Consider the following 27,335-nt stretch of genomic DNA (forward strand, 5'->3'; position numbering starts at 1 on the left):
TTGAAATAGTGCTCTGAACATATGTTGGAAGACTGAATAAAACATAAAGTGACATCAGATGAGTCTTTTCATTTTTTTTCAGTAGCTACAGAAATGTTGTTAGTAGTAAACTTATAGAAGTTGCATATATATGGGTTCTTTTCATTGGTAAGCTTCACAAGTCAGTTATCGGAAATAAAGAGGGCATGGAATGTCCAGAAACTACACTCTTTATTTCAGCCAGAATATTCTGGATACTTCTACTAGTACTAAGTGAAACTACACAAATGCAATAAACAATGACAAGCAGTAAGCTCCAAATGGAAGTCGAATTAGTCATGTGATAATCTGTCAGAATTCATTGACAAATCATTGATTGAATCTGATGTGTTTTAGTTTGCTCCTAAATAATTAGCTGTAATTGCACGTATCATCCTGTAGTACAGTCTCTCAGTTTATCAATATCCCCTTAATATATATCTGTGGCACCAAATAGTAGCTACAACTAGTACTGCGCATGCAGAAAACTTGAATAAGCTTTCAATGGCCAAGCATGACTGAAATATGGTGGACTGAGTGCATCACCATACAGGTGAAGATAGTCAGAAGTTCCATTTACCTAAACCTTGTCCTACACATAAACAGCAGTGTAAATATGATATGCTGGAATGTCAGTAATCTATAACAGTCTTGACAAATGTTACTTTGAAAAAAATCAAATGTTACTTTGAAACAAATGAAAATTGGAAGATATAACCCACTGATCATAAAGTAAAAGGAGTTTTTCTTGCCACTTGATACTTTCTCGAAATTTGTGATACATGTATCCCTTAAAGTACAAACTTAAATGTACAATGATACAATTCACCAAAGCCCTACACTCACACTAACAGCACCCATTAACGTTTCCCCATTCATGTATTGGCACAATGAATGTGCCTTTCCTGAAGTCAAAGCTCATTGGTTGGCTGATACTATCATAGAGTAATGATACTTATTCTTCCACCGTTTTAATTTGTCTTTGTAATACTAATGACTCAAAATAGATATCCTGTGTATCACATAATTGTCTGTTTACTGCCATATACATGTAGTAGTGTCCTTTGTAGTGCCGTGTACAGTGCCTGACGACTTGGCTAGGCATTATAGGTGCCCGCTGACACATCTCCTCCAGTGCCTGTCCAGTTGGTGTGGTGAAACTTGCCTGGGGAGTCCAACAGTTCATAGGTGTGGGCACCAAAGTAGTCCCTCTGGGCCTGGAACAAGATTAATGCAAAATTTAGCCAGCTCATGTTTTGTCTTCTGTTATTGAGGCAGGGGGGCACCTTTTCAATGGTGGCATTATCATAACTATTGCATGCAGATTAACAATATCATTTAACTGTACAGTCAAAAATGTCAAAGAAGACCAATAAGGGAAAATAAATCTGTTCTAAGAGGACAGGTGGTCACTATGGACAGGATTCCTAATGCTTGTGTCAATGGGAAAATATATCTAAGGGACCACCAAAAAGTGGTCACATTGACCAGGTGGTCCTTATGTAGAGGTGGTCACTTGTACAGGTTTGACTGTATATCAATGGCCAGGTGGTCCTTATGTAGAGGTGGTCACTTGTACAGGTCTGACTGTATATAACACAATATTACTTCCAGTAACAAACAAAGCATCATGATAAACAGTAAATAACTTAATCCTCCTGTACCTGGATAAGGTTGGCAGGCAGGCGGGCAGACCTATAGCCGTCGTAGAACGCCAGCGCAGTGCTGAAGGCCGGGACAGGCACTCCTGCTGTTACCGCCATGGACACCACTTGCCTGCAGGAGTCCTGAACACACAAAATTATATTTCCCATCATTTTTCATGGCTCTGTATAACAAGCTTCCCAACCTACTCCCCTGCACCTCAATAACTTCTTCCAAGTTACATGCAATGAAAAGAGTTTTTCTTTAGTTCGAAGACATTCCTAACTACTTAGATATTTCTGCACACTATATTTTACCAAAGATGCAACAGTTCAACAGCTGATTAAAGAGGAAGGTTACAAGCTTTGAGATGGGTCAACACTCGACAGTCTTAAAAGAGACACCTGATGATCAGGAAAATAAAGGGTAGGGTAGGATAGGATAAAGAGGTACTGTTAGTCACAATGTTTAGAGGTTAACTATAAGACCCAGGACTCACCTGGCAGTCAGCGATGGCCTTCTTGAAGAAGTCATCCAACAGCAGGTTGGTCAGGTTGGGGTTCTTGTCGAAAGCTTCCTTGATGTTTCCAAGGAAACGGCTGTGAAAAGTTGACACCATGGTATTACTAAAAATCACTACAAATCTAATTCATTACTTTTATTCATTTACACCTGTCCTATTAAAGTATAATGTGTCCCATCAAAAACGGGCATACACATACAAATTTTAATGTATCTTGTTCTAGAAAATGTTCTATCAACCACATTAATACTGCTGTCTCTGTCCTTAGTGCTGAACGTATCCACACTAATACTGTTGTCCCTGTCCTTAGTGCTGAACATGTCTACACTAATTTCCTTGTTTTCTTAGTGTAGGGCATCCAGAAGACGCCCTGACGCCCTGCTAGCTAATAGCCTACCCTCACCTCCTGATGATGCAGCCTCCCCTCCACATGAGTGCGATGCCTCCGTAGTTCAGGTTCCAGTTAAACTGGCGCGCCGCCTCACGGAGCAGCATGAAGCCCTGGGCGTACGACACGATCTTGGAGGCATACAGGGCCTGTGGAGTACAAGATATTACATTTGTTACTATATAATAGATTGATAAATTTCCCAGAGCTGATTCTTTTCCATCCCACTCATTGTTCGGGAGCCCATGTTGTTTATTTTTATTCTTGAATCTGTCATTTTAAGCTGAAGAAAATACATTTTCATCAATTTGATGTCATGAAGTCCAGATTTTCGGACGGATGGGGTGAAATTTTTTTCCGTCCCAACAAGCAAATTTCTGTCCTAGGACGGAGGGACGAGTCCTGGAGACAGCCCTGCCATCTCTGTATCCAAAATAACTCCCTGCTTTGAATACTTTGTATAACCTACGTCAATGCTATCTCTAGATCTGTTAACGCCTTCAAATAACAATTGTTGTATACTGGGGAATACATGAGGTTTTGGAGAATGATATTTACATCACAGCTTCGTACTGTTAGCTAATTTGATTCAACAAAAGGAATTAAAATGGAGTCCATCAAAGGGAAGGCTTACTCTACTGGACAAACGTGTGGAGTGAGTCAGCACATGATACACAAGTCCAAATATGACAACATATTAGGCAGTCCACCCTTCCAACAAAAAACACATACACATCCGATTCAACATACTAGCATTACATAAAACAATCTGTGAAAGATGTTAGAAGCACCTTTCTGATCTGCTCTATAAAAGCCGGCTTGTCTATTTTGAACGTCGGTGCGTTGGGTCCTGGAAGGTGTTTACTGGCATCCACACGCTCCTGTTGTATGGAGGACAGGCAACGGGCAAACACAGCCTCACCTGGGGACATAATGTAGTATTGGAACTGTTTTGGGAAGAAACCTGAAACACACAACTGTGCAATACTACTAGCAGGAACTCCTTGTAGAAATATTGCCATAAATAACATTTCACCTGGCTTGAGAGCCGGTACTCAGAAGCATGGGATTTGAAACATGCGTAGTTTTCCTATAGAAGAACTTGCCTCTAAATCTATGTCCCCATTCTGTCTGCATTCAGTTGATTGGCAAGCAGTTAAATTTGACACTTATACAGAGGAGCTGCATGATATCAGCTAAACTACAGTCTACATCTACACACAGTTCTCTACATCAAGATTCTGAATTATGGATCACAGCTTTTAAATACACTGATGAGCTTTCATTCTGAAACTTTATGAGATGAAAAGGTTATGATATCAACAACACAGTCAACTGACCAATCAGGGTGACCGGCATGCCATAGTCCAGCGCTGAGATAGCCGTCCACTTCCCAGTGCCTTTCTGTGAAGAAACAAGAAACCATATTTTCTTTGGTCTGATTTATCATTTTAATATACAGTATTAGAGAAGCCTTAATAAGCATTTAACAACAATTTTCGATTTCAATTTTATTGATTTAAACCAAAGTACATCTCAGATCTACGGATCTGCTTTTCAGATATCCCTGGGCACAAATATAAAAAAAATACAATTAGATACAAATACAATAGGTTACTACTTTCGTTTTCCATTATTTCTGACAACAATGTAGAAGGCTGTTGATTTCAAAGAAAACAAACTACCTGTATTGACAAAAATAGAAGTTTGAATTAAGTAAAATGAAATATCATATGACGGCTAATTGAATGATTAAAGACAATTTGAACATGCAGGAAGAAATAAGTCCCAATGAAATCAAATTGAACCATTGACTTCTTAAATAACTTTGTGCATGCCAGCCTTGGCCATTCGACACCAACATAACAAAATAAGATAAGACTAAAAGCCCTGACCTGCCCGGCAGCGTCCCTGATCTTGTCCAGCAGATGTTTGCCATCCTCGTCGCGGAACTTCAGGATGTTGGCCGAGATCTCGATCAGGAATGAGTCCAGCTCACCTTTGTTCCACTCAGTAAATGCCTGCAAAACAGCGAGGCTGATTGGTCAGATGGAGTCACATGATCACACATTCAAACTTGATTGGTCAGGTGAGGGTCACATGAATAAGGTTCTTTTTATTCTGTGCCTTTGTGGAATCAACTATGACCTTGAAAACATAACAATTCAACTTATTCAAGATAAAAGTTTCAAAGCACTACAGCTAAAACAGAAGTGTATTGTATGTACATGTATGTGCATGTTCATCCTCAATGAATATTTAGCTTCGGCAGAGGATGTCCCTTGGATAAGACTTTAAATGAAGGTCCTGTGTTTGAGTGCCCATACCTCAAGCCCATTATAGAACGACAACATTTATGGATAAGAGTAGGGGTCTTTCCTATGCAGTTCAAAACCGTACAGACCTAGGGCCCATACATGGAGCATTTACTGTCCGGAGTGCTGAAAGGCTGCCATTAAGCCCCCGTCACAAATAAAAAATTTAGCTCGGCCGAAGTGTTGGCGAGCTTCAAATGTGCATTTTTGGCCGAAGTACGGCCGACGTCCAGTCGATCACGCGGGCTTCAGGTGATTTTTAGATATCAAAGTTGATCCAAATATTGACCTTTTACCAGGTTAGTCGATTCTGACTTCGTCCATGTCCAAGAGATGGTACCATCTCATGGGGATTCTTAGTTTTTAGTGTTCAACGGACGTCACCCGAGATTTTCATTGGAAAATACAGTCGACCCTCGGGCGATTTTGAAATTCGGCGAGCTTTTGGCGATCTACAAATTCGGCCGACACTCACATGAACTGTGACGCCGGCTTTACAGACCCTACCTGTGAAGAGACAGCAGTCTGTCCATAAAAAAAGGAGCTGTACCTGGCTCATCTCATCGTTGTCCATCTTCAGCACACCCTTCATGAGATGGTAGGCCTCACAGATCAGCTGCATGTCTCCGTACTCGATCCCGTTGTGAACCATCTTCACAAAGTGGCCGGCACCGTCCTCACCAACCTGGAAGAAAAATTCATTCTTCATCTCCTTTTCATGTTCAAGTCAAGGTAAGGTAAAGGTAGTCCAAAAGCCTTTTAGAGGATTGTTATCCACTGAGCCTCGAGCACAGTGTTGGAAGGCAGAGCCCATCACTCTCCTTCCAACGCCTTTTACCCCCCCCCCCCTCCCTCCCAATCGAAGTCAGGTACCCACTTTTACACCTAGGTGGACTGGAAAAGTCGTGTTAAGTATCTTTCCCAAGGGCACAACAGCAGTGGCATGTCAGGGGATTCAAACCAAGGACCTCTGGCTTCTTGGCATAACACCCTAACCGTTATGCCAACACAACGCCACAGATCAATTCTAATGTCAAGTCTTTTAAAAGATGGCTGCTAAGATTGAGACTGAAACCTACCCAGTCACAGCAAGGCTCAGTGCCAACCTTGGCTGCAACACCCTGGAAGATTGGCTTGATGTGTGGCCTACATGAGAAACAAGAGAAAGTAAATTAGTATATACAGTAATCATATAACCGGCTTACGCCTTGGCAACAATAATCAATTACTCTACCTATTCAAACTGCTACTATAACAGCTTTTCTTTCTGAATCGTTTACAAGCATGTGCTATAAGTATAAATGACTGAAAACAGTAAACGTTCTCAATTTCTTTAAATTTCCTTCATTCCTACTATCCCACCCTTATTAAATCAGGACCCCTATCACTCTACGTTACCTCGATTGCAAAGGGGACCTGATAATGTCTGGCAGCGCTGGTTATCAGGGCCCCTCCCCTGTGTACTATCCTAGCTCCATTACTCTGTATCTGTCTTCCATCCTACCTACCAACCTACCTAGTCCCTCGACCTAATCTGGTCATTGGTGGGACAAGGTGGACATGAAGATATAACCAAATGCTATAGTATACTAGTACCCATACTTACACCTCCCTGGGTCCCTCACACACACACAACTCATGAGGAAAGGGCCGTGACTTGCCTATTCCTCGGCCCCACTCACACACCCCTTCTCACACCCCCAACTCACCATGCTTCGGGAGATCCCCCTGGCATGAGGGAAGGGCCGTACCTCGCCCCCTCCTCACCCCCGCTCACACCGCTACCCACAAAGTGAAGACCCTTCTCCTTCAGAGCAGCACACCTTCTCTGTAGGGATGGAGAAAATGGTTACATTCTTTACAAGAAGCTAGAGTTGGATGAACTGTTTCTAGTGTAGCAAAGAAAGCTGAATGACAGCTATCCTCAGATTCAAGCTATACATGTACGTATACATAGTGATTCTGTACTGAAAAGCGGATCCGCAAAAAAGAGCCTTGCAACACAACTGAGTCAGCTTACACTTACAGATGTGATTTATGTGGCAGAGACGGCCATTCTCGTATTGGGCTGTTAAGCCAGAGGCGATGCTGTAGGGCTGCTGTGAATTAGGATTTTACCATGGTCAATACTGACTGACGGAGGACATTTATACTAGTGCACTGTGCATATGCATATAACCTCTAAGTGGACTGTGATTTTTGAAGTGAGGTTTTTTCCAATCCTTAAGAAACTGCAGACATACCCTCGAGTCTGTGTACTCTGAGTTTCCACCATCGATGATGATGTCACCCTTCTCAAGCAGAGGTACCTGAAGGAAAACGATAAATACTTGCAAATCTATAAAAACATGATTGACACATTTTCTAATGAACACAATGGACAGCCTGTCAACCACATGCACTGTGACACACATGTATTTACTAAAACCCTTTAGTAGTTGGTGTTAGGCAAGGCTGTTTAATAGCTTGTTTAATTAACTGATGATATCCTCGACAGCGAATAGGCAAGGTCTATGTATAGTTACTGTACTAAATCAACAGGATTGCTAGTAGGATGTTCCTTATGAATCAATTCTCCGGACTGGCTTACTAGTTACTAGCGTTGGCTATCAAGCTTCTACGTATGGGTCTGGCAACATTGTGGAAACTTAAGGGCTGCAAGAATCATGATTAAGTCATGCTAGATCAATGACTACATTTGGAAAAATGAAAAGTGCCGCACCAGTTTGTCGATGAAGGCGTCCACGGCCGACCCGGCCTTCACCAGCATCATGACCCGCCGCGGCTTCTTCAGCATCCCGACCATCTCCTCTAGCGAGCGGGCGCCGACGACCTTTGTACCCTTCGCCTCCTTTGCTAGGAAGTCCTCCACCTTGGACACGGTACGGTTGAAGGCGCAGACCTAGAAAATAACGTTTGTGAAAGATGTTGTAGTTAATTTCTTTAACAAAGTCACTCATTCATTGTCCTAAGTATATTGTCCTTAGTTGCGAGGGTTAGATGTGCTGAGGAACAATTCTGTACGAAGTCACTTAGCCTGGCATTCAAACCTATCATATATAGTATTACAGCTACCAAGTCTCTTCGTCTGACGAAAGCTACACGTATTTACAATAGACTTGGATACCAGGCTAGAAATTGCTCGCTCACTGTCCCGAGTTCCCAATCTTCTGGTGTATAACACTATGTGTTCCAGAGTTGGGAGTGTTAGACAATACTAGTAGACATGCTTGCACTTCAAATCTGCGCTCATTGAATGGAGTGAAAGTGCAATTATATGGTTTAAATGCAAATTCTTGGAGATAGCATTAAGAGGCGATAACTTACCACAAAGCCATGGTCGTTCATGTTCAAGATCAGGTTCTGGCCCTGGAAAAAAAGAAAGAAATAAAAGTTATAATGTTATACAATTGATTGAAAAGAATTACAATAATTTTCAATAAATTAAACTTTTGCACTGTAAACAGCTTCTGCAGCTACTTTGGAAATCGAATTCTACGACTTTAACAACTGATACACACTTGCAGAATTGTTGCCAGGGTTACTTACCATGACAGCCAGACCAATCAGGGCAATGTCAGCTCTGAAATGATAATAAAGAACTCATTAACTCACAATTCAAGATGAAACAACAATCTTTGCTTGGTAAAAATTTGACACTAAAAGTTGGAGAACAAATACAGGCATAATCTCTTGATCATGAGTATGGAAAATTATAAGGAAACATATCAGAATGAAAGTCAATTGCATGCAATGTCACATGCTACAATTTAGCCAATACTAGTATTCTATTGTTACAACAATGTCAGTCACAGTTCACTGTCACATGTATGTTTTTCCCTATATTTCTACAATGTACCTGCAATTAGCCCTCCAGCATGAACTTGCAATATAACTATGCAAGTTCAATAGTACTAGTACAAATGTATTTTCTTGTGAACAACACAATCCAGGCAGTATTTAGAGCATGACATGAGATTTTGTATTTGCACAGTCCTGCTACAAATGTAGACTTAACAATTGGGCTTGTCATTCTGACTCATAGAATTCTCAGAGGTCACGACTGCCTAGAAGGTTTGAGAGGACATTTGGCCATTGTGTGATCTGACAGATAAAAGCTGAATTTTCAGTTGAGAAAAAATCAATCAACTTGACTAATTAACTGATTGGTTGCCTTTTCTGTTGATTGACTGATTGATAACACCACCATTCACTATTTTGCACTCATTACGACAATATTTACATCTTTACATTACAACATGTGTATAGCTTTGGATCCTTTGTTTTTCTTTTGTCTGACAACATAAGTGATTTTAAGGCAGGGTTCAATTTGAACCACTGTTCAAAGTAAGTGTGTCCACAGTTGGCACCTCTGAAACCTCATAGTTTCTAGGAAACATGACTTCCTGCACCTTCTTCCTCAATACCCAGAAAAGTGAGTCGCTCTAAAATCTGAGACTCTGGCCTTGGGGGCCCTTTCACAATGAGAAGAATACTGAATGCTATTCAGGAGCAGTTGGACGAGTTTTGCACAGCTCATTTGTTTAGAGGGGTATGCCTGTTTGCTTTAACTTGAGGCACCTGTTGACCCTAGCCCCACCCTTAATGATTAAACTGGGGGCTTACCATTATTTAAAACAACGATAACAAGAAAGGGTTGCTAAGCAATAGTTGAGGGAGGGTGGGGTGATTAGTAGAAAAAAAAGAAAACCGCAGCCTGGCTATGAAAGAGCAGCGGGGTTGAACTCAGTCTAACAACCTCTTAATCATTGTAAAATTGTTATGTGAATGAGTTCAATGACATAAGCAGGAACAAAATATTTGTAAAGAAGAAACATCGTACGATTCGTACTAGAAGAAAAATGTCAACAGATTACTTATGATCAGAATGAAATCGACTCTAACGTCTTCATATTACTCACCACCTCTACAAACTATTAAAATGTTCTCTACTCTAGAAAATATCAAAATACTTGTCCTACTCTTGACATTACAGATATGTCTGGAACACGGAAGTAACCCTAACCTTCGTTTTAACCGAATTATACACCGTCAGCGAAGGTAACAGACACCTGTCAGCGTCTAGATTCATAGCTAAACGTGTATACTTACTGTGGTTCGGGTGCCATGGCGAAAATACGACGAGAATGTCCAGAAAGTTCGGAGTAAAGAAGAAGGCGTGTGTGTCCGTGCGCTCAGCTGGGCAGAAGGGTGACCAGTGCGCAGCTGTTCTGAGCAGCCTGCAAGTCATGCACCGCACGTGCACAACAGCGCACCTAGCGAGATGTTTACGAACAGCAGGTTGTCCAAGCATACGGCCAAAAATAAAAGTTGGTACATGTAATAATGCCATTTGCTGAATTTCGATGAGAGAGCGAGACAAGACGGTGTCCAAATAAATTGCAAATAATGAAAATCAGACATCTATGTTACATGCCCTACCCTGTTGGTTCTAGCCTGAGTGGCATCCTGTTTCAGTTCCAGGCTCTACCTTCCAAGGAACTGAAACAGGACACTCAGGCTACGTTAACGTTGTTGGTTCTAAGATTTGGAAAAAAAATGCCTATATTCTATTATTCGCATAGAACTTCACCACCGCCTTTGAAAGTCTTTGCTGTCATATCTTTTTTTCCAACATAAGACATTTCTTCTTTTTTTTATTATGGATCATATTTTAGACAATGAGACAGTAAAAGGCATGCATGACAAACCATGGATAAAAACAAATCTTTTATTGATACAATTTCTAGGGAATAACCTCAAAGACTTAAGATATGTACATTTACTGTTACCATACACATAGTTTGTTTGATGGAGATCTTCTGGTCACTCATTTGGTCACGGAAATGGTAAAAACAATACATCATATATCCTGTGTACCAGTCATCTCTTTCGTCCACATCTGCTCCAGTGCTGATCAGGACAAGTGAGCTGACGTAACCATCGCTTTTCACCATTTTTGTGTGCTCTAAAACACACAGGCCTGACCACAACTTGGAAAAGCAGCATAACACTTCCACCTCCATAGAGTAATGTCATAATTCCTCAGTACAACCAGGAGTTTATTTTCACCTTCTCAGTTCTTTTACAGAGAGAAGACTCTCTGATTGGATGTACACGAGTGTTGTGGATAAAGTGCTGGCCTGCTGGGGAGGTAGTTCGAATAGTTCACATGATCTGATTGGCCGTGATGTCGTCATATTCTATTTTGAGGATGTGGTGCCCAGGAACCATGGCCAGTCCCAGTACCCGGGGGTCCTCGCCTGATGTGTTATCTTCAAGAAGAGGAAAAAGAAAAATTGTGAGAGTTTGTTACTTAAACATTCAAAATGAAAACAAAGATCAAAGGCCCAAAAAACAAATTATTTGATAGTTATGGTTACAACACATGCATGAACTTTATATCCTCCCAACACTACTAGCGACAAGTTTTTCCCCTTCACTAGAAGTACTCTCTAACAGTGTTGGAGGGGTAAGTTGGGATGATATCAATTATTAGCGAATATCGGAGAGGAGACTCAGGAGCTTATTAGGTTTAGATACCTGGCTAATCAATTACTGAATTAAGCACATTCGATATTGTATTCATTCTCTATGGCAAGTAGTAACTACTAGTACAATGTAGTACAAGCATCTGACAAATCAATATTTCTATCCCTGAAGTCTGATACAAATTGATAAATATAAATCATTATCTTCATTTCTTATTTCAACATCAACATTCCCAAGTATATCGTTTACATTTTTATAGCTCTTTAGTTTCACATTTGAGAAATAACACTATTAACGTACAGGCAGCCCTTTCACTGGACGCATGTGTATAAAAGGAATACCAAGCTTTTTTTTCTCTTCTGGAATCATCAGAACATTACCTGGATCTTGTATGTATTCCTGACAGGACCCCAGAATGACGTTTTTGTCCCTGTCTGTACAGAGGAACACTCCGATGAGTGTCCGTCCGTCTGTCATGCTCACGCGCAGGCTCTTGTTCAGCCAGCTCCGGAGCTTCCGACGACCCTCGCTTTCTTGCGTATCTGCATCAAACTGAGTGTAAAAGAAAAATTCAATAATATTTTTTACAACAAAAAAAGGGCTTGGTTTATTAACAGAAAAAAAAAAACATTACAAGTTAACAAAAACACTGCATCAAAATTTTCTTACTAGAGGAACAATTCAATATTCTCTTCATCAATATTTTGTTCTTGTTGTTGTCCTTCTGTAAAGTCTATTATTTCATTAGACTTGGTCTATAGTACTCTCTATTCACGTAACAAATTATTATAATAATTTGTACAATTTTTTACATGATTCAAGTCCGACCCCCCTCCCCACAAAAACAATATCTCCAGTTTTACACCAACAAATTACTCTATGTTGACTGCAATTGACACACCTATCTCTTGACATAATGCCTCATGGCAAAAATCTGTTGAATCACCGTCAGATCTTAGGAATTTCGTAAAAATGGAATATTTTCCCCGTACCCTCATATTTTCCGGTTTCCCCTCCGCCATGACAGTTCTCGCGAGAACCTCCGAGAATTACCGTGAGTTCAGCGCCTCGCAGGGCATTGTGGTCTGGGTCTCCCATAGCAACCAGGAAGCTTCGCGATCCTAGCTTTGGATCGGCCTGTGTTTTTCTTCGACATTTTGCCAGTTCTTTCGGCCGAAATGGGTAAATTAGGGCGGCCCAGCTTCTACACACCGAACGAGGTGGCTGTACACAACACGCTGAAGGACCTTTGGGTGTCCTATCTGGGCAAGGTGTACGATTTAACACCTTTGGCCGAGGAACATGCAGGTAAGATCCCTAGCCAAGCAAGCCCTCCCCCAACATCTGATGATAGATATATCATACACAAGCCAATATCATTTCCGTTTATCAATATGTCAACTTCTTACTTTCTTAATTGGTATCTTAAGGATATGACCAAACAATAGGTGTCCAAGAGGGACAGTGTCAGGACAGCCTGAAAGTTACATTGCACAATGTTTGCTATAGTTTTGTCAGATAGTTAAACTTTAGTTCATCATTTTAAACCACTGTCAGCTATTTATAACATGTAAAATCCGTTTTCTCGCCATTTACAGGTAATGTGTTGCTGAAGCCGATCATTGCAGAGGCCGGGAAGGACATCTCTCATTGGTTCAACAAGAAAACTAAAGATGTAAGTGCAGAAAATGTCAACCTTACTTGTTAAGTTAGTTTGATTTAGTTTGAAATATGGTTCAATTATACTTCAGGTTATACTATATAGCCCCTCTCTAATGGATTTAACCCTCAAAATGTGTTCTCTTTACAGAAGAAAAACTAAGTTTGCAGTCAACCATTTTATTGATACCACATAAAAATATTCAATTGTTACATGCTCGTTATGTATTACTTCCATCCGTCATATATTATCATAATTATGGGCTTGTAACACTTTCTGTTTTCATCGTTTGTGGAAATTAAGCCCACAATGTCAACTAGTACAGTACTGATAATAGCTTGAATATCTTCTTTATTCTTTCCTCCTTTTAGATCCGTACCCACATAGACCCTGAGACAGGGTGTGAGAAATACTACACGCCACACGGCCGATTCATCCACATCCCTCCCCCGTACCCGCGGACGGACTGGGCCAACGACTTCGGCAGGCCGTGGTGGAAGGACGAGAAGTATTACATCGGAGAACTCTCACAGAAAACACGCTTCATTCGCATCCTCAACACCCTCACATCACAGGAGCAAACCATTGAGGTATGGGAAGAGGAGGGTGTGGCTTTCATCATCAGATTATTATAAGTGCCATTGGGTGATGGTGATGTGACAGATTTCAGGCAACAATATTCTTTAAAGTTTTTGGCATTGTATTAAAGGACGAACATTTGTTTTATAAGTGGCTTCTATTTGCCCCTATCTAAAGCCAACTAACTACTACATTGTTGTAAGTAATTAAGCAAGCATTTCACCACTAGCTGAAGAATAAGCATTATGTGCCAAAAATAGTTACTCAAGCAACTGGATGAAATTTTGAAAAGTGACTTATCCAGTTGCTTGAGTAACTATTTTTGGCGTATCTTACTACCTTCATCAACGTAATAAGCATCATGCTTCATGCTCAGTTTGAGGTTAATTGCTTAACATTTTTCTGCATCATTTTGTCAATATTTCATTTAGTTATCATATTTTTCTCCCTTTCAGGTGTGTTCAGAAGAGTACCTGTCGGAGATCCTGGAGCGATACCTGAAGTACAACCAGCACGCGGGGAGCTACACGTGGAAGTACAACGGGAAGAACCTCGACATGGGCATGACGCTGGAGGAGAACGAGATTTTTGACGAGAGCGAGGATTTCTACGTGCTGAGCATGCAGGAGGAACAGTGGCTGCCGGCTATACATCTGTACTTTAACGATGATCTGACTGAGGCATAGATATGATATCAAAGAAAATTTCTATGGAAAATGTAATTATATTACTGTGCCTAGGTTCTTATATACTTTCCTTGGTTGTATATCTACAGGTACGAAAATTGGTTTCTTTCATTAGATTTCTTTACATTTGATACACAGAAAATAGAAATCTGGGATTGTTTTTGTATTAAATTTTAGGATCCAATAACCAAAGTGGAGATTTTATTGCACTTAAAACACCCTCCCTAAAAGGGGGAGGGTGTAAAAAGTTTATCTTTTAGGCAGTCGCAGTATATCACGAAACATGACTAATTTGGCATGAAATTCAACCTTTGAGAAGTAGACTTCAAAATGAGAAGAAAACTTAAGGCTTGATATGAAATTTGTAAATACTTTGTATATAACCGTGTGTTTGGCATTGCTCTGCAAGAGCCTGCTCTGAGGAACACGGGGTGATGCTGTAAATAACTGAGTTTGCCAAATCTGAGTTGAAGGGGTGTACTTCAAACAATAGATATTATGTAAAATACAGGTTGTACTGGTATTGGGGTTTAATTTGTCAATATTTTGTATTATGTGGTGCTTCATTCACATCTGATTATTCAGCTATAAATACATAGATCCCACACAAATAATCACTATGCACTCTATCAGAAGTGGACTAACAACAAATTTTCGAAATAAAACAATACCAAACTCTTCTCAATGTCTATTTTTGTATGATCAAGCAATATATGTTGCTGGCTACATCCATGGAGGTCCAAGAATCAGTGGGAGTTCAACATGAACTCTAAACTTTGTCATTCGACCTCACCGCACCGCCCGACTGGGCAATATTTCGCATTCTATGACTTAAAAACGACCTCTGGCGTCAAGGTATATTCTAACATGTATTTTTCTTTATAATCACAAAGCCTGACTTTGATTTACAGAATAACGTCAGGACCAGACGATGATTGTTTAGCCAAACAAGATCAAGATTTCTAAGATTCACTTATAAACCTTTAATTTTCCAAAATTGATCAAACAAGATCCAGTCGTCCGTTTTTTCATTGTATGGATGGAGTTTGTTGGCGGATGTTGTTGTCTTTTGCCGTTGGATAATCAATACGGTTTCTAACAGGCTGCTATTTTACGTCCTGTTTATCGAACATATTTTGCAACGGTTCTAAGGACATATGGCAGGTTTTACAGACAAGATCAAGCCAAAGGAACGAAACAGGTGGTCGTGCAGCCTCCAAGCCGTCTAAGGTAAGATTGGGGAAGGTTGCGGTTAGCCATAGAAAATGCAATTGCAAACATCAAGACATTGAATGGCTTTCAATGTGTTAGAAATGGTTTTACCCTCTATGATATACGAAGACTTATCCTGCGTAGCATGATGAGTGTACTTACATAAAACATATTATTGCTATATATTTACAAACACAGTCAAGGATGCATATACTGAAGAGTCCCCGTCGATGGTGTAAGTCTTAGTACATGGTATTTTGAAGATGATAGAAGTACAAATTTATCGTTCGGATTTTTTGCTGTCTTTCAAATTTAATGAGAACAAGGCGGTTATTTACCCCAGTCTTATGGCGTGGTATCAATGATATATCTGGACCTACAATGTTTGTGTTCATAACAGTGAGATCCGGACGCCGTGCCACGTACGATCAAAACGCCATTTCTGCGTTAGCATAGGTAAAATGTAATATAGATTTAGCGTTACATGAATTTCGATCTGGCTCTTTCTATTGCAGGACGCACGTCAATTTTCTTTAAGAATTTTGTAAGAAGCCCTGTAAGAAAGGACCAGAACTCTGTCATAACTAATCAAACTGCAGTTCGTTATAAAGTCGAAAGGGTGCGCCTAATCTCTGTTTTGAAACACCTGCCATGACTTCCAATTACGCGGTCGAACGTACTTCGTATACCACCAACAAGGAGGTTCTGAAGATAATTCTGGTCGTGTCGCTCATATGGCTGTCTGTTGGCGTCACCCTGTGGCAACTCATCGTGTCTGAAGACGGACGATCCATCCATGCAATTCACAGTGAAAACGCATGGGGGGACTTTCTTCCGGACAAGGATGACCTCGGCCTTGAAAGCGACCATGGACAAAACGACCGGATCGCCGAGCAGAGGTACAGAGGACATGATGATGGTGATGATGACGATGGGAAAGAGACAGGCGAAGAGGAACAAAACGATGAAAGCGACGAAAAGGTGAATTACGATTTGACAAGTAAAGAAAAAAACGTTCTCAAACTTCATTCCGGTCAATCATATCTCCGCGAATACTTTACGAATTGACGTAACTTGACGAAATAACAAAAGACAGTGGATGCTGAGTAATTGTTTTTGGCGTATCTTATCAGCTGGATGTCTGGCCTTTATTAACGTATTTTATGAATTGTACAGTACTGTATATCATTGGAAAGGTTGTTCATTGCCTTAACAATCAATAATATTCCGGTTGTTTTGATCGTACATTCATGGGTTGAGACACAGGCCTAATTATGTGAGCAAGTCGCGATAAAAGTGCCTAAATCTTCCTTTAAATAAAAAGAAGATTATTAGCATTGTGTGTTATGGCTTTACATTGTTATGAACCAAATGACAAACACACAAAGTGCCTACATTTCCCTTGCCTTGTTGTTTTTTATGATTAGCATTGTGTATTATAATACTCTTATTATTTACTGACCTTATATAGTTATAGATCCAATAATAAACACTCAAAAATAACGGCGCACGTTCCGATACTCTCACCAGGACAACCGGAAGGTCATTGACCCCTCGCCTCACCTGAACCCACCCCCCGCGGAGCCGGGAGCCCCCGGGGAGGGCGGGAAGGGGGTAGACATCCAGCCCGGCACGCCGGAGGAGAAGGCACAGTACGAGGCCGGGCTGAAACACCACTCCTTTAACGAGTGGGCCAGCAGCAAGATCTCCGTCCACCGCAGTCTGCTGGACCTCAGACATGAACTGTCAGTGGCTCCTGTTTCTTCTTCTTTCTTAACTTCTTTTATCGCATTTCTATGTACATAATGATCTTTCTTATATTGACCTATTCCTTGTTATTAGCACAAAGATTGAAAATATAAACTAGCCATATATACGCACCCTCATTAAATCAGGACCCCTATCGCTCCACGTTACATCGCTCGCGAAAGGTGTAACGTGGAGCGATAGAGGTCCTGATTTAATGAGGGTGTATATACGATAATATAGTGTTGACAGTGCAAATCCATACTTAGCAAACAAAAACAATGGTTTTGTTCACACTATAATCGACAAGGGCATAGCATACATGTATACCTTTGATACATTGTAATGTTCGTTTCAGAATCCTTGAATACAATTCAAACTCTATTCCTAGTCTTTGACATCCACAGGTGCAAAGTGAAGAAGTACTACCGACCTCTTCCTCAAGCTTCAGTCATCATCATTTTATGGACGCCGTACGACATTTACTTCTTTACATCATACTCTTTAAAACTCTTCGTTTCAAATCTTTGTCATCTACAGGTGCAAAGCAAAGAAGTACTACCGGCCTCTACCACAAGCGTCTGTCATCATCATCTTCTACAACGAGGCGTGGTCCACGCTACTTCGCACGGTGCACAGCGTTTTAGAGAGGACCCCTAGCGAGCTGCTGCGGGAAGTCATCTTGGTGGACGACTGCAGCACTTTCGGTAAGTATCGTACTCTGTTTTTTTTTCTTCCGAAATTCCAGGTGACTACATTCTGTTGCTTGTTCAAACTTTATCTCTTGACTTGGTGAAGTCGACTGTTACGGTATTCTGTCTAATACCTATAATCGAGAACAATAGCTAGATCATTCTTGCGTACCAAAAATGGACTCCACCTGTATTTTACATATACCGAAAACGTACTCAATTTACACAGCAAAAGTGCATTTAGCATGGCCCGCTACATTACATTACATACAGATAGTGAAAGGTAACATATGATAGTCGAAGAAAATTGACCCAATCGACGTTAAGACAAATTGTAACTGAACAGATGTAGGTCCGTGCCTATTGATAAAAGTCTCTGTAGGTTGTACTGGTTTATAAGTACAGTACATTCAATTATATAAGTGACACCCGCCCCTATTCCCAGACCACCTCCAGGCCCCCCTGGATGAGTACGTGTCCAAGCTGCCCGAGGTGCGCGTGGTCCGCAGTCCGGCCCGACAGGGGCTCATCAGGGCCAGGCTTCGGGGGGTCAGTCATGCCAGGGGAGAGGTGAGGTTTTATTCCTTCCTTCCTTCCTTCCTTCCTTCCTTCCTTCCTTCCTTCCTTCCTTCCTTCCTTCCTTCCTTCCTTCCTTCCTTCCTTCCTTCCTTCCTTCCTTCCTTCCTTCCTTCCTTCCTTCCTTCCTTCCTTCCTTCCTTCCTTCCTTCCTTCCTTCCTAACTTCCTAACTTCCTATATTCCTTCCTATCTTTCTTCCGCACTCACTCACTCACACACACACACACACACACACACACTCACTCACTCACTCACTCACTCACTCACTCACTCTCTCACTTCCTCACTCAACCCCCTGTATTCGTGGGTACGCAGTTTCAAGACTGTGCCATCTTCTTCGGTACCTTGAATTAGACTTGTACAGCAAAATATTCTATATCAATTGCTCATAAATACTTATAGCAAGAATGTATTAATTTGGTAAAACTTCCACCGTTGGTCCTGACGTTTCTGGACTCCCATTGTGAGTGCATGGAGGGGTGGCTGGAACCGTTACTGGAGCGGATCGCCCTGAACCACACCGTGGTGCCCTGGCCCGTCCTGGACATGATCCAGCACACCGACTTCGCCTACCTCTTCCACGGTGTGAAGGTGGGTGCAACAAATTCAATCTACGGCTACCTCTTTGCGCTGCAACTCGATACCAAACGTATTTTATTCCCTATGCAACGCATGACTGGGATGGTCCTGATGTAGCTGTTCGATCACTTAATCTTTCGCTAGCTGTAATTTGTATTTTTGGAGGTGATGTTTGATATAAGCTACTTGATAGAGTGCATCACCTCTGTGTCCTGTATATTCTTTTCTTGATTGATAAAAAAAGGTGGGCCTCAGCTCGTCTCCAAGGAGATGTTAGGACGGATCGTAACTCTTTGAGCATATTGAGAACCCCTACAAAAATTTACTATACAGAATTGACCTCGCCTGGTTACCATCCTTACCGTTTAAGATTAAGCCAGCGGTTACATCGGAGGATGGTTCCAAGGCTAGAATCCACCAGAAACACATTCTTCTTTCCGCCGTCACATCTTCTTGGTGCTCAAGTAACAAAGGATAACGCCTGAATGTGTATCAATACTTTGTTTAGCGTGCGTAATCCAGTGGTTAGCGATCTTGCCTCTGGAACTAGAGGTCCCGGGTTCGATCCCGGCTGTGTCGATCACCCGACATGTACGATACCGGAAAAGGTCGCAGTGTCAAGGGACCGTGGTCCACTGTTCATCGTATTTGTCGAAAAGAGCTTGGGGAATTTCCACGGTACAATGAACCTTTAAATGCTGCTGTGTATTGTTGTGAAGTGATGTACCACACATCAATATATAATGTACAGTCCCCTGATGTAACCCCTAACCCGGCTACCTGATACTAACACATGGTTATGATTAAACTCAGTCTACATCCTACACTCGACCGAGTCAGCTGATCAGCCGTCCTTTCTTGAAGCTCGTACAAAACATAACATTATGGCGATGAGGATGGGATGTACCAACAGACCTACAGCAACAAGTGATCGACATTGCACATGAAGGTCACCAGGGGATAGTCAAGACGAAGGCCCTGATCCGAGAAAAGGTTTGGTTTCCAGGCATAGACACAAAGACAGAAGAGACACTAGGGAAGTGCGTTGCATGCCTGGCCACGACTAAGGTACAAACAGCGACACCGCTACAACCAACTGAGATGCCCAAACAACCGTGGACACATCTGAGTGCGGACTTCAAAGGCCCGCTGCCCAACGGAGACTACCTCCTCGTGGTCATAGATGACCACACACGATACCCAATCGTCGAACAAACGCGATCCACATCAGCAAACGCGGTGATACCAATACTCGACAAAATCTTCGCAATGTTCGGCACACCCGAGGTCCTCAAGACCGACAACGGACCACCATGGAACAGCGAACAAATGAGAAACTTCGCCCATCACCTCGGTTTCAAACACCGGCGGATCATCCCATACTGGCCGCAAGCAAACGGCGAGGCTGAACGATTCATGCGCACCTTGGGAAAGACGCTGAAAACAGCGGCAATTGAAGGCAAGGCATGGAAACAGGAGCTTCATGCAATGCTCCGTAACTACAGGGCGACGCCACACACATCAACCGGAAAGCCACCGGCGAGTCTGATATTCAGCAGAGAGATGAAGATCAAGCTGCCCAACACAAAACCCTTCACGGCTAACAAAGAAGCAATCCGCAAGGACAACGCAACGAAGAGAAAGATAAAAGAATACACCGATCGAAAGAGAAAAGCAAGACCAAACAACTTGCGCGTAGGAGACACAGTGTTAGTCCGACAACCGAGACAAAACACTCCGACAGCTGCCTACGACCACCAACCATACCTCATCACCAACAAGAAAGGAACACTGATCACCGCAAACAGAGATGGAAAAGAGACAACGCGACACTCAACAATGTTCAAGAAGATACCAGCATCCATCCCTGAAGACAACAAAACGGAAGCACCCATCCCTGAAGACAACAAAACGGAAGATCCCGCGGAACAACGTCCAGAGCAGCACCTGACAACTAAGACGACCAGCGATTACGTGACCAGATCGGGGAGAACCGTCAAACCACCCGAAAGACTGAATCTGTAACACACGCGTTAATGATTGCATGGAAAACGGACTGAACGAACTGGAACAATATTATTAGTCTTGCATGCATAAGCAACAAAAAAAAAAGGGATGTCTAACACCTCACTAATTTATACTAACTTTTGAGACAACGTATTTACGTAAGAAGCAAGCTGAACCACGATCATCGGACTTAAGGACACTGAACAAAGATGGACTTTAAAATCTAGTAGGGGAGGAATGTTGTGAAGTGATGTACCACACATCAATATATAATGTACAGTCCCCTGATGTAACCCCTAACCCGGCTACCTGATACTAACACATGGTTATGATTAAACTCAGTCTACATCCTACACTCGACCGAGTCAGCCGTCCTTTCTTGAAGCTCGTACAAAACATAACATGTATAGCGTCTGTCTTCTCTGTCACGACCAGTGGAAGATTAGCTCACATGTTCATTAAGTTCATTTGAGCTAAACTGGTTCGAGGTTCAGCTAAACTGGTTCGAGCTAAACTGGCTCGAGATCACTTTCCTTTCCTTTACTTGTTCGCTTGCCATCCCGCAGGGCGTGTTGTCTGTGGGCGGGGTGGATCTGGAGGACCTGAGGTTCAATTGGTACACAGTTCCGCAGAAGGAGCTCCGAGAGAGGAAGTCAATCATAGACCCTATCAGGTCAGTGACGTCATCATCATATTTCCCGCGTTTTTATCATCATCCTCGTCAGTAGAGACAATTCTACCTTTTGCATTTGTCTTGATATAGATAAAAAGAATCAAATTTACACTTCTTTGGCGTCTCCAATTTTGATTCCCATCTCGTCGTTTTCTTTATACGTTTTATCTTACTAATACCTACCTTTTTTGGCGACGCCTTAGGGGCGAGCCTAATGGTATTATATAGTATTGTGTGCAGTTTGCAAGAATTCTAGAAATTGCATAGGAATTTGTCCACAGGCATTTGTATTCTCTGGTATGTTTGGATGTTAGCCCCCATGACCTCAGGTATTGGAATGGTGGAACGTGGGTCATCCATGCCCCTTCTGGTATTCCATTGGTATGTAGGTCATCTAGGCCCCCTGGGTACTACACTGGCATGTTGTCAAAGTAGGTCATCCAGGCAGCTGGGGTCAAAGTCCAAAGCAGGAGGTTACATTCCAACCCTTTGGGGCAAAGTCCACGGCAGGAAGTTACATTCCAACCTGTTGCTAGTGTTGGAAATTCCTGACAGACAGACAGACGGGCACACTCACACGAACACACAAACCACAATAAAAGAATACATGCTACCATAGACATCTTGTTTGGAAATCCAGTATGAACAACACCAATTTACAGTGCCATAGACATATTACATTAACACATCACCCACAAGAACACTGTGACCGTTGCCATGGCAATGTCTGTTTTTCCATTGCCAATCTTGTTTCTATAATTTCTCTTACAGTTGACATTATCAGTCTCCCTAAACTTATTAACTGTAGTAGTACATCGTTGTTTCTGTTTCTTACTTGTTGCAAATGTATATTCTCAGGTCACCTACCATGGCGGGCGGAGTCTTCTCCATCCACAAGAAGTACTTTGAATATCTGGGCGGGTACGACGACGGGATGGAGATCTGGGGAGGAGAGAACATCGAAATGTCCTTCCGGGTAGCGTGGCGTGAAAAAAAAATTAAATTTGCTTTGCCCATCTTGTTTAGCATAAGATCTTGTCACGACATGTCATTAGGAAAACAAGAGTAAACTTGTAGATGGCCTTGTAGCTAGCTATTTTTTTATTTCTAAATTTTCTAATGCTTTGCTTATGGTGGTAACATACTTAAATCTTGATTGTGGATTGACCTTAATTCCGATTCTATGTTCACAACAGAGCAAACAGTTCGCATTGATGCCAATGTGCATTAAAAACATCTTACCTTGACTATATCTCAGAATGTGGAGATATATGAGATGGATGGAAATATATAAACAAAATTCTATGTGATCTTCTTCATATTGATCTTGATAGGATACTAAATAAGGTACGTCAATGTTTCGTTTAGATAGGTTACTACTGTATTCCTGTAGTTCACTTCTTATAGCAGTTTCCTCAGCTTTTGTAGATGTGATGTATCGACACTTAGCATTTTAGCAAAAAAATTAAATAGATAGATAGATAGACAACTACTACTGACAAAGCTTACTTCTAGATCTGGCAGTGCGGTGGTACTATCGAGTTGGTGCCATGTTCTCATGTGGGTCACGTGTTCAGAGTGACGTCACCGTACGGAGCCCCTGTCGACAAGTGGGTGAAAAACAACAAGAGAATGGCGGAGGTCTGGATGGACGAATTCAGGAACGTCATCTACCGGAGGCACCCAAACTACAAGGAGGTTCAGTACATTTAGTACATTGTTTTTACTGTATTTTGTACGGAAAGAAAAGTCTAGTAGCTCAATGAAGTGTGGCAAATTTTATGGTGGTACAGGTACTCAAGTCATGTTTAGAATTCGGGGAGGCTGTTTTCCTTTACAACTATAAATGTGTGTGAAATTAAACATTTGTTTTTTTTCAACCACTTTTCAGACAATTTACTCGCACACATACACATACACACACACACACACATACACAAGCACCGTGACAAACACACATTTACACAGACACACAAACACTCATGCGCCTACACACACACACACACACACACACACACACACACACACACACATACACAAACACACGCAAACACATAGACATACACACACGCACGTAAACAAGCACAGACCGTGACACACATACACAGAAACACATATATATATACACACACACACACACATACACACACACACACGCACGCAAACAAGCACAGACCGTGACACACATACACAGAAACACATATATACACACAAATGCACTCCCACTCGCAGCTATATACTGGCTACCCTTTATTTCCAACCCCCCCACCAGGTTGATGCAGGAGATGTAACCCGGCGGAAAGTCCTCCGCAGGGCGCTGCACTGTCATGACTTCCGCTGGTACCTGCAGAACGTGTACCCGAACCTGTACGTGCCTGATGTGCGGCCGGTCGCGTATGGACAGGTACGTCTGCTAGAAAGTTAATTACTTTTTGATGCCATCATATTACTTTAGACCATAGCCATTATTGCACTGTACATGTGTTATCTATTCAAACAGTTGATTTAGTAAAATCTTTGATATAGAGCTTTATTGCCTAATTTTGTAATTGGCTTTATGATTGGTATTCGTCGGCATAGCAAGATACCTATGTCAAGGTAGAGATTGCAGTCTGGCACAATCGTGAATTCTGCCCGATTTCTTCTATCGCGATCGGAGTCTGTAGATCTTTCTGTGCATGCAAACATTCACTCAAAAGACAGTAAAAACTTTTCAACTTCGGTTCATGTCACTTTAGATCAATGGATTGACTTAAAACTCAGAATTCATAATAGGCAGATCACCCTAACACATTACTAGCATCCTGATAGGCAGAGACTCCGATCGCGATCTCTATCTGCAGAATCAGCGATTGAATTCTCTACCCTGATACACAGATCCCCCCCCCCCCCATGAAAAAAAACTAAAATTACATTGACTTGAGAATCGCGCACTCCCACAGATCCAGAATAAGGGGACGGGCAAGTGTCTAGATGCCGTTTCAGCCGGGAAGAAACTATCCGGGCTGTTTGACTGTCACGGGCAAAGAGGGAACCAGGTAAATACCAAGTTCCAAAGTTTTATAAGATCTATTGTGCCACAGTGGTTACATTTAGGGCTGTAGACCTGGAATCTAAAGGTCATGGGTTCTAATCTCTGATAGGTCTCATTGATGTGTCATTAGGAAAGGTTAACATTTTCTTAGTTGACTCAAGTGTATGAAAATGAGTACTTAGCTTTGGTCAGGGGCGTCCTCTCGGATTTGAAGAGAGCCACGCCTCGAGATCTCACCGCCGTGGTCTATATAGGTAAATATATCAAAGAATGATTAGATCTTAAAACTAGTATTGTAAGTGATAGGTCAAACTCGACATGTTGAATTATTCATATAATTGTGCGGAGGTTGATCATTATGTATCCCATTGTTTGTTGTTTGCATGTATAGTTGTAGAAAACCTTACGAAAGTCGCTGTACTTTTGTTGTGTCAATAAGGATTGTTGTTGTATATACATAGTAGAGAGGGCCTGTGTTAGAGGGCAAGCAATGACATACACTTTGTGCTATTGTATCTATTTCATTTCAGTACTGGGAGTTTACCAGGGCTGGAGAGGTGCGTTTCGGTTTGGAGGGGAAACTGTGTCTTCAGACGGATGCATCTTCCACCGACATCATCACCAAGCGATGTGCACACAGGTTCGCCTTCGACCAACCCTCCAAGCAACAGAGATGGGCCCTACGGGTAATGTTTACACTGATTTCTGCATTTGAACTTCACGTTCATGATAGATAGTAACAAAATGTGTTAGATATGAAGTGTATGAAGGCATCATTATGTGTTTATGATGAGATGTCACTACCTATATCACAGTGTTTTTGTCGGCAATGTTTTGTTCGCTTGACAGGTCTGAGTTCGGAAGCGAATCTCTGTTGTCAGTCCTCTCTCTTTTTACTGAGTTCCTATCTCCAATGATTATTGTTTGCATGCAACACCCCCTTCCTCTATAGTCTAGAGGCTGCGACCGCTAAGCGACCTAACATTTGACAGCTTGCTCATAAGCAAAGGCAAACGAATGTTTTGAGTGTGTTTTGCTGTCGTTTAAGGTTAAACGTTTTTTTTAACGTGACTGTGTTTATCTTTTGCTTTGATTTTTAAGACTGTATTTTTCTATTCTATCATTTTCTATTCTATCATTTTTATCTTATTTTCAATGTTTCTATGATTTATATTTTTTTCATTACCTAATAGAACACCACCGTACTGTATCATCCGCTGACTGACCAGTGTCTGGAAGGGACCGCGGCTGGTCTGCACATGGCGCCGTGCGAGGATGTGGACAGGCAGAGATGGTTACTACAGAATCTAGAATCAACGCAGACTTAGAGAATCTTAACATAGTCTTCGACTTAAAGTCTTCTAAGATTTATAGTATCCTAAAATAGACGCACAGTTCAACGTAGACTTAGAGTAATATAACGTAGTCGTCGACTTAAAGTATTATACCGTAGACTTATAGTATCCTTAAAGTATAGTTATAAGTAGGCTTAAAGTATTATAACGTAGTCGACGATATAATTTATTATGACGTAGACTTAAAGTATCCTAACGTAGACTTAAAGATCAACGTAGACTTTAAGTGTTATAACGTAGTCGTCGACTTAAAGTATCATAACGTAGATTTATAGTTTCCTGTTCAACGTAGAATTAAAGTATTATAGCGTAGATCTATAGTATCCTACTGTAGACTTAAAGTTTAACGTAGACTTAAAGTGTTTTTTTAACTATAAAAGGATCGATCAAGAGTACATATTTAGAAATAAGTTTGAAGATGCTATTGTACTGATGTTTTCTGTGTTTACCAATGAAGCTTAAGCTTAAGACATGGTTTTAGACTTTTTAGGCTCAAAGGCACTTAACATCATGATAGTTTTACGTAGATATTATACCTGCATGTATACGTCTTTCGAGTGTAACAGGCAATAAACTAATTTTGATTGTGACATATTCCGAATTTGATCAAAAACATCTTTATATCATTAGACGTACGGAATGTATGATTATACATACCACATTGTGCTACACATTCCACAGATTAGATTCTATTCTAGTTGAATCCGCCGTGAATACAATCACTTAGCGTACCTGAATGAAAGCTATTGACCCACTCGGTCGAGAAATAAAGTGTTATTTTATTCAGTTGAAGGCTCTGGAACGGTTTGGGGGTACGGGTACTTATGGAGGGGGTGGTCGCTGTGTTTGTTGTTGTGTTTTGGGCTTTTCGGCTTTAGCTCCTCAAAGGGCAGGGGCGCTACTCCTGGCGCTCCCTTCCTCAATGTAATATTGACCGGTTCGATTGCCCTGAGGAAGGCAACAGATGGACTACCGATACGTTGCAAAGTCGATACCTTGCTTGTTGTTTTTTCAACCATTAGAATTGAAATATTAGCTGATCAAGCAGGTTATGGTTTCTGTCGCGTAACAATGTTACTGTTACCTATGGGGTTACACTAGATGTTATGAAGGGTTTGCGAGATCATTACCTCTGGGAAGGAGGTCAGTAACCT

The 27,335-nt window shown here is 41.5% G+C and overlaps 4 protein-coding genes across 4 annotated transcripts; 2 read left to right on the forward strand and 2 right to left on the reverse strand.

Annotated features, from left to right (window-relative positions):
- Positions 1-193: 193 nt before the first annotated feature.
- LOC136443067 (6-phosphogluconate dehydrogenase, decarboxylating-like) lies at positions 194-10,129 on the reverse strand. Its single transcript, XM_066440130.1, has 15 exons — positions 10,001-10,129; positions 8,438-8,471; positions 8,216-8,257; positions 7,611-7,790; positions 7,132-7,197; positions 6,598-6,716; positions 5,968-6,034; positions 5,439-5,573; positions 4,469-4,594; positions 3,914-3,977; positions 3,365-3,495; positions 2,589-2,722; positions 2,162-2,261; positions 1,683-1,805; positions 194-1,235 (listed from the first exon to the last, which is right to left on the reverse strand). Exons 1-15 carry the CDS (start codon positions 10,015-10,017, stop codon positions 1,116-1,118), a joined length of 1,458 nt encoding a protein of 485 aa, XP_066296227.1. The 5' UTR covers positions 10,018-10,129; the 3' UTR covers positions 194-1,115.
- Positions 10,130-10,605: 476 nt separating this feature from the next.
- Positions 10,606-12,498, reverse strand: LOC136443389 (N-alpha-acetyltransferase 38, NatC auxiliary subunit-like). Its single transcript, XM_066440612.1, has 3 exons — positions 12,373-12,498; positions 11,761-11,932; positions 10,606-11,163 (listed from the first exon to the last, which is right to left on the reverse strand). Exons 1-3 carry the CDS (start codon positions 12,400-12,402, stop codon positions 11,057-11,059), a joined length of 309 nt encoding a protein of 102 aa, XP_066296709.1. The 5' UTR covers positions 12,403-12,498; the 3' UTR covers positions 10,606-11,056.
- Positions 12,499-12,558: 60 nt separating this feature from the next.
- LOC136443388 (cytochrome b5 domain-containing protein 1-like) lies at positions 12,559-14,985 on the forward strand. The gene is made up of 4 exons (XM_066440611.1): positions 12,559-12,688; positions 12,979-13,055; positions 13,412-13,630; positions 14,075-14,985. Exons 1-4 carry the CDS (start codon positions 12,559-12,561, stop codon positions 14,303-14,305), a joined length of 657 nt encoding a protein of 218 aa, XP_066296708.1. The 3' UTR covers positions 14,306-14,985.
- A 1,183-nt stretch (positions 14,986-16,168) lies between these two features.
- On the forward strand, positions 16,169-26,894 carry LOC136443877 (polypeptide N-acetylgalactosaminyltransferase 4-like). Its single transcript, XM_066441249.1, has 12 exons — positions 16,169-16,498; positions 17,048-17,262; positions 17,804-17,970; positions 18,401-18,524; positions 18,971-19,124; positions 21,686-21,792; positions 22,651-22,768; positions 23,308-23,490; positions 24,065-24,196; positions 24,735-24,830; positions 25,357-25,512; positions 26,020-26,894. The coding sequence occupies exons 1-12, from the start codon at positions 16,169-16,171 to the stop codon at positions 26,152-26,154; spliced, it is 1,917 nt and encodes a 638-aa protein (XP_066297346.1). The 3' UTR covers positions 26,155-26,894.
- The last annotated feature ends 441 nt before the right edge of the window (positions 26,895-27,335 follow it).

Source organism: Branchiostoma lanceolatum, chromosome 10, assembly GCF_035083965.1.
Source record: "Branchiostoma lanceolatum isolate klBraLanc5 chromosome 10, klBraLanc5.hap2, whole genome shotgun sequence".
Taxonomy (NCBI): Eukaryota; Metazoa; Chordata; class Leptocardii; order Amphioxiformes; family Branchiostomatidae; genus Branchiostoma; species Branchiostoma lanceolatum.

What these genes read in the sequence shown, in the direction of transcription:
- LOC136443389 (XM_066440612.1), bottom strand. Translation starts at nt 12,402, where the DNA reads ATGGCGGAGGGGAAACCGGAAAATATGAGG. An exon ending in GGAAACCGGAAAATATGAGG is followed by an intron (nt 11,933 to 12,372) that starts GTACGGGGAAAA and finishes TTTTACACTCAG; the next exon opens with TTTGATGCAGATACGCAAGA. An exon ending in GGAATACATACAAGATCCAG is followed by an intron (nt 11,164 to 11,760) that starts GTAATGTTCTGA and finishes CTCTTCTTGAAG; the next exon opens with ATAACACATCAGGCGAGGAC.
- LOC136443388 (XM_066440611.1), top strand. Translation starts at nt 12,559, where the DNA reads ATGGGTAAATTAGGGCGGCCCAGCTTCTACACACCGAACGAGGTGGCT. An exon ending in TTTGGCCGAGGAACATGCAG is followed by an intron (nt 12,689 to 12,978) that starts GTAAGATCCCTA and finishes CGCCATTTACAG; the next exon opens with GTAATGTGTTGCTGAAGCCG. An exon ending in TCAACAAGAAAACTAAAGAT is followed by an intron (nt 13,056 to 13,411) that starts GTAAGTGCAGAA and finishes TCCTCCTTTTAG; the next exon opens with ATCCGTACCCACATAGACCC.
- LOC136443067 (XM_066440130.1), bottom strand. An exon ending in CTGAGCCTTGCTGTGACTGG is followed by an intron (nt 5,574 to 5,967) that starts GTAGGTTTCAGT and finishes TTTTTCTTCCAG; the next exon opens with GTTGGTGAGGACGGTGCCGG. An exon ending in TCAGGGACGCTGCCGGGCAG is followed by an intron (nt 3,978 to 4,468) that starts GTCAGGGCTTTT and finishes GTTTCTTCACAG; the next exon opens with AAAGGCACTGGGAAGTGGAC.
- LOC136443877 (XM_066441249.1), top strand. Translation starts at nt 16,169, where the DNA reads ATGACTTCCAATTACGCGGTCGAACGTACTTCGTATACCACCAACAAG. An exon ending in TCAATCATAGACCCTATCAG is followed by an intron (nt 21,793 to 22,650) that starts GTCAGTGACGTC and finishes GTATATTCTCAG; the next exon opens with GTCACCTACCATGGCGGGCG. An exon ending in GGCCGGTCGCGTATGGACAG is followed by an intron (nt 24,197 to 24,734) that starts GTACGTCTGCTA and finishes GCACTCCCACAG; the next exon opens with ATCCAGAATAAGGGGACGGG.